Source organism: Lupinus angustifolius, chromosome LG17 (assembly GCF_001865875.1).
Source record: "Lupinus angustifolius cultivar Tanjil chromosome LG17, LupAngTanjil_v1.0, whole genome shotgun sequence".
Classification (NCBI taxonomy): Eukaryota; Viridiplantae; Streptophyta; class Magnoliopsida; order Fabales; family Fabaceae; genus Lupinus; species Lupinus angustifolius.
In genome coordinates, this window is record NC_032025.1 from 13,091,528 (window position 1) to 13,098,338 (window position 6,811).

General features: G+C 27.3%; 1 protein-coding gene across 2 annotated transcripts in view; it reads left to right on the top strand.

The window, feature by feature from the left end:
• LOC109330487 (putative glucuronosyltransferase PGSIP8) overlaps nucleotides 822–6,811 on the top strand; it is an 11,291-nt gene continuing 5,301 nt past the window's right edge. For both annotated transcript variants that reach the window (XM_019564682.1, XM_019564681.1), the window contains exon 1: nucleotides 822–1,464. In XM_019564682.1, coding sequence (XP_019420227.1) covers nucleotides 1,202–1,464 — 263 coding nt within the window. In that variant the 5' untranslated portion in view covers nucleotides 822–1,201. The remainder of the gene's footprint in view (nucleotides 1,465–6,811) is intronic.

Genomic DNA, 6,811 nt, shown 5'->3' on the forward strand with positions numbered 1-6,811 from the left:
TAACTTGGTTTGCCATGTTTGATGAAACGAAAAGAAAGGAGAAAACTATTTGGAAAAGATGTGGTAAAGTTGAGAGGAAAACAATGATAGATGAATTAGAGCCTAAGCTCTGATACCATTTTGATAATAGTTGAAGTCGTGAGAGAATAGAGAAAAACTTTTAAAGAAGATGAGTATTTTGTATTATTTCATATATTTGAGAGATGATACAAAAACACCTTATATAAAAAGTTACTAAAAGAGGAAAAACAAACTAACTAAAATAACATAAATAACAATTTAAAAGACTATAAAGGAAAATGGGTTATTCAGGCTCAATAAGTCCAAGGAGAAAAACTAAACCTAGAGAAAAGAAAGAAAAACATGATTAGTGAAGGAAAAGAGGAAGAGCATAATGAAGAAGCTTGATGAAGACATGAAAAAGATGCTTAGTAGTTTAACAACTACCTAGTGTCAAATTACATAATCATAATAATAAATAATATTGAGAAGATTTTATCTAAAATGAGTATACATCATATTTAGTTGAATCTAGGTCGAGTTTAAAGGCTACTGCGAACAATATTTAGGGTCGGGTTAGCTTCGGATCTAGGGTCGAATACGAGTTCAAAAAAATGACTCTGCCAACATTTAGGGTTGGATAAGAACAAGTCTTAACTCGTCCCAACCTAGTTCATGCTCACTCATAATACTAACAACTTACACTCATAAATAAAATATTAAATAATAATAAACATTAGAAAAAATAATTAATAGGCTATTGAATTTTCAAGTATCACACATGAGATATAAATAGAAAAAAGGGATTTAAAAGGATCAAATTTGATAAGATTCCTTCTGAGCTGTTTCCTCCCTTTGATGATATATAAAGTATTTTTCTTCCTCTCTTCAATCTTCCCTTTATCATATTTCCCTCACTTTGCTCCCAAAAGACTCTTCACCATCCTTCTATCCCTATTCATTTCGTGGAACTTCATGCTCCACACACGCCAAAGGGGAAGAGAGGCAAGGGACACAGAGAAATATCAAAGTACCCAATTTTCTACAACAAGCACAAAACTAACCCATCAAATATAATATAATATATATAGTTTATACATTTTAGTCACTATATATATGTGTTATATGTCTTATATCCCTTCTTCTAATAATAGTTTTAAGACCCACTTGTAGTTTATTCCCTTTCTTCAAATTTTGGGGTATGGCACAACGTGGCCACCATGATGAAAGTTTTTTGAGAAGGTTGATGTTGTTGTTATTTGGGATATGGTTCTTGTCAAATAATATACCATGTGTTGAAGCAAAGAATGCATATGCTACTATGATGTACGTGGGAACACCAAGGGATTATGAGTTCTATATAGCTATACGTGTTTTGCTTAAATCCTTGGCTAAGCTCAAAGTTGATGCTGATCTTGTTGTTATTGCTTCTAATGATGTCCCTAATCGATGGGTTCGAGCTCTGTAAGTCATTCTTCTATACTCTATATTCATCTTGTACCCAACTTTTTAATTTCAAATTTAAGCACATAAGAAGAACTTAATTCAAAAGACTAATCTATTATATGAGAGAGTCTCATAGTTTAAGTATTACGTTGAGTTTGTTATTTTACTCAATATGAAACTCCTAACATAATGCTTAAAACATAGGATAAATAAAGAAATAGTTAATGTATTAAACATCTAAAAACAACTTTAATTTTAAATTTTATAGTGTGTAGATGTTGTAAATAAAAAACATAAACACTCCATTGATCGTTGCAGAAACGGATTGTATTGCTGAACAATTTTTTTTGTTGGGTTAGAATTTTGGAATGCCACTTTGTAGAGGACTTTATTTTAATTATCATCATGAGTCAATGGTTAATCTTAGAGCAGTGGACATATTCCTCAAAGAGTAAGAAATTTGATTTCTAACTTATTTGTGGAGGAAGAAAAAAGCATCCTCGTTAAATTGAAAATCTCTACTTGGATGATGACTACCCTTTATAGTAAGGAATTGCATCTTCTGTATATCTTAGTTGGTAGAGTTATGACTTGACTGATTGGGTTTAAATTCCTACTATTTTTCTATCTTTCCTTTTTGTCAAAGAAATGGCTTCTAACCTCGTATGGGTTTTGTGTCCGTCAACAATATCTTATTCTTTATCCTAAATCAATCATATATTAACATATAGATAAAATAAAAAATTTAAAAATAAAAACTAATAAAATACAATATTGTAATTAGCTTGGAACATAAAATATAACATTTGGATTTGGAACAAGTAATCTTCATCCTTCTAACCTCCACAAATATACAATTTCCCTTCCCTTCTGATAAAAAACTTTACTTAAAAAAATATACATATTATTTACAATGTCATTTATTTTAATTAATCAAATCGCTTAATTAAAAGATTAACACTATAAAATTTTATAAATGATCAATAAATTATCTATCATTTATTTATATTACATTTTATAAAAAAATAGTTATCATAAAATATGAATAATAAATAGTATAAAATTAGTGTATATATTTTTTGTCTAACTTAAAACCATCAAAATGGGGCTAAGTCGGTTATTGGGGGCAGCAAACCTCACCCCAGCCAAATATAGTACTGTTTATGGCTATAAGTAGAGATCATAGTGTCGATAACCGATAAGGTTGGCAAATAGGGACCGTTTGATTGGTTTGATTGTCGTGTCACAGCGCATAATGTTTATGGATTTAGGGGCATCCATGCCCAGTTCCCATTGTCTTGTTCGAAATGGAATATAAAACTGAATAGGTAGGGCAGAGGCGGAACATGTAAAGGGCAGGTGGGGGCAACTGCCCCCCTGAATTTTCAGTTTTTTACCTCTTTACCTATAGCAATATATCCTATGTTGTTTCATGTGTCACTGGTTATGGTTGAATATTTAATTATTAAACTCTTAAATTATAAAAAGTGATATATATAATGACATATTTTTTGGAAAAGCATATGTACTTCACTTCATCCACCCAAATGACGTCTTTATGGAAATACACATTTATAGATTATAAATAAATATAGTATAACATGTGTTATCCTTCAAAAAATTATACATAATTGATAAAAAAATTCTTAATATGTAGATGTTGATGTTTCTTATAATAATATGATTTCATTTAAGTTAGTAACTATTTCACATTTGATCAAAGATATTATGTATGTATTGATAATATATACACTAATGATGCTTATAATTTATTTAATATTTATAAGATATGTATTTTTGTCAAAAATCTATTATGTGAATTTCAATTAGCAACAAAAGATTAGTTTGAGATATCAATTTCAAAGTTTTGTTGTCCTGTCGTTAGTCATTCAAGTTTGAAAAATTCTCAATCATAACAAAAACAAATTCTCAATCATTCGTCGTTAGTCATATATTGTTTCATCTTATTTTAGCTATTATGGTTTAGTTACTACATAAATATCATTTTCAGCAACAAAAATAACCAAACAAAATTATGTAGTAAGATAGAAGATAAATTTGTAAATTATATAGTAATTTATATTGAAAAGTAAATAACTAAAAATTTTATCTTATATGATCCTTCATATTCATCGTTACTCAATTAATTTTAGTAATAAAATTGTAGTTAAATATTGTTGCCCCCTCTAAAATTTAGATCAAGATCCGCCACTGAGGTAGGGTAAATTAGTTTAATATTTTTAGATAGTTAATATATGATTAATTATTCATTTTTACTCACCGGTTATTATATTCAAGCTCGTTCAAAAGTAGTTTTGCATTGCTTATGGGGAAAATCAGATTATTATTAGCAGTAGTAACATGGAATTAATTTGTATTAAAGTGTAATATCTATATACTACTCATATAAATGTTTATATATAGATAATACATTATTTATAATTAATTTGTATTATTTTTTTGAAAAGTTGATCATGAATAAATATAAATGATATTTGATATAGTTATAACGTATAAAATTTATACACTATCTATTCTGAAATTTGCTGTGTTGTACTAATAATTGAAGTTATTATTTTAGAAGTTATGAGGAGGTGTGAGTTACTTGAAAGTTGGTAGGCTTTGGGATTGAGCGTGAAGTACGAGTGTCAAAAGATGGAATCTTGGACGTCCTTTTTCTCGTTTTTTCCTCTCTTGTTCCTATTTGTTTATCTAGTCGGCAAACATTACATTAGAATCAAAGTCTTCCCTCATTTAAAAATATGTAGAATGGGAATAAATTTAACTTAGAAAATATATGCATTCACACCATATGAGTTTTATACAATGTTATTGAGTTATTTATTATTTATTTTTATTATTAGTGACTTTTCGAAAAAAATAATACAAATGAATGATGTATACTGACTATGTATAAATCTTTATACATAAGTGCATAGATACTAAACTCTAAATTCAAAATCTTATTAGTTTTATTTAAATTAAGACAAATAATATTTGTTTAGTATTTTACTATTTGATTTTTTTATCTCTTATTATTTACTTTTTCATAAAGATATTATTACTGAAAAATAAGTATTTAATTATTTCTTGAAATTTTAAGTAGGCAATTATTTGAATTTAACATCCAAAAACTGATAGTTTGGCTAAATAAATCAGAAATTAAACATCATTAGTTATTTTTTTTCGTTAAATAAACATAGCGACTAAATCTAATGACTATGTCAAACACGTTACTTAATTTAAAGGCAAAGAGGGTAGATAGTTAAATTTCACTGTTGAAATAAACTCAATTTAGATATAAAAATAATGTAGTTAGATATAAAATTGATTGATCAATTTATTGATTTTCATGTAAGATATTTAGTGTGGTTGCATTTGATAGACTCTTTGATTCGAATATCCTTTGTCTATTTGTACTATAATGTATCAATATATGTTTGTTGACTTGTTCTAAAGAAAGGCATTGACTGACATAAATAAAGTATTTTAGGTTTAAATTTTGAATTTACGTGATCAGAAGAAGTCATCACTATTCACTACTAAGGTGTGTAATTATATTTGGAAAATTTTGTCTTTACATATTAGTTTTCAATTTTTTTATAGGTAACTTTTTTCATGGGAGAAATTGTTTTAGCATTTGAATCTAGGTACTCACACTTCTATTAATCGAGTTAGCTTATGGGACCATTCATTTATAACTTTCTTTTTAGCAAATTGAATTTGTTTCTTTCATTTGTATCTTAAAAAACAAATCCAACCTTTTATAACTTTACAGTTACCTAATTAATATTAAGAGACATAATAAATGAAAAATATTGATTATAATTATTAGAGCGTTAACTAATAATATTATAAATTTAATACAAATGGATATATTAATTATACTTATTAATTTGTGCATTACAATCTTTAAAGACACTTAAATAAAAATGAAAGGAGTGTTCTATAATTATTAGCTTCCACATTCGTGTGTTACTCAATGGTTGTTCATCCATCATTTATCATATAGGATTTTTATAATAATACAATAGTCTAATATTTATGTGTTGTCATTATAAAGACATATGCATAATTTTTGAAGAATTAATAAAGATAAAACATAAATGGTAGATGATACAGTAAACTATATCAAATTCATGCAATATGATATTCGTGTGTTTCTCTTATTATAAAATATAGTATGATATTTAAAAGTTGAGACGTGGAGATAATATCATGTAGAGTAATAACAATTTAAAACGTCAGTGTTATGTTATTGGCATATTTTTCGTTATCAATATATTTTTACCCTACCATCTATTATGTGATGCTAATTGTTTTTCTAATCTCATTCAAACGCTAGGGTGTGCAACAAGTCTTTCTAATAGCAAGTGTGTTTAGCAAACAACTTTATTAAACATTAGTTACACGGAAGCTTCTGATCTTTCTATAGTTTTTTTAAGAATTATTTTTTTTATAAATTTATCTTTCAAACACCTCTCACCATGTCACGTATGTATTTTTGTTTAATTTTATCTATTAACCTCTCGGTTACATTTATTTTATGGTAGATGAGTAAAATTCTAAAGTTGCTTGTGTTACTATACTACTATTGCCTAATTAGAATACTACTATCTATGTATTAATTTTAGTCATTTCATCTTTAAATTTTTTATTACATAAAAACAAAAGTAGTGTTATTTGTACCTGCCATATTCAATAAGTTCTCTTATAAAAATTAAATTATTTTTTTCTTGCCTGTCTTTCAACTATTATTTATACACATAGCTAAAAGTTATTATAAATTGGTTGTTAAAATAACATTTAAAATAATAATAATTTGTGTTTGCTAAATCTGATTTAGTTATTTGTCTTATATAAATTTTCACATCTTCACTACAAATTTGATGAGGGAATGGTTAAACCACATCTTCACCCATTGTCCCTTTCTAAAATGGTAGAACTCCCATGTGGAAATAGGTCAGGTCAGGTTAGGCTTTGTCTTAAACAGACTGAGCATGTATAACATATAGGAGCATGGGCATGGTCTATTAGCATGTTTAATTTTTTTTCAAAGCCTAAGCATCCTGTTTAAAAGCCTGATGTAACGCCCCGAAAAATACTTCTCAAAAACATTGCGGAAAAATGGGTAAATTTTTTTTTTTTAATAAAGAGATTGTATAAAATTTGTTTCCTTTTAAAACCTTCCTTTTCCGGGACATCACTTTAAGTAACTCAAATGCGGAAAATCAACTTATCGTTATCGAATGATAACTTAACCTGATTCACAATTTTCTGAATAACACAATTCATATAAATGGTTAAGTCATAATTAGTCATACATATAAGGTCAACAAAGGCGGAAACTACATCGCCACTAAAC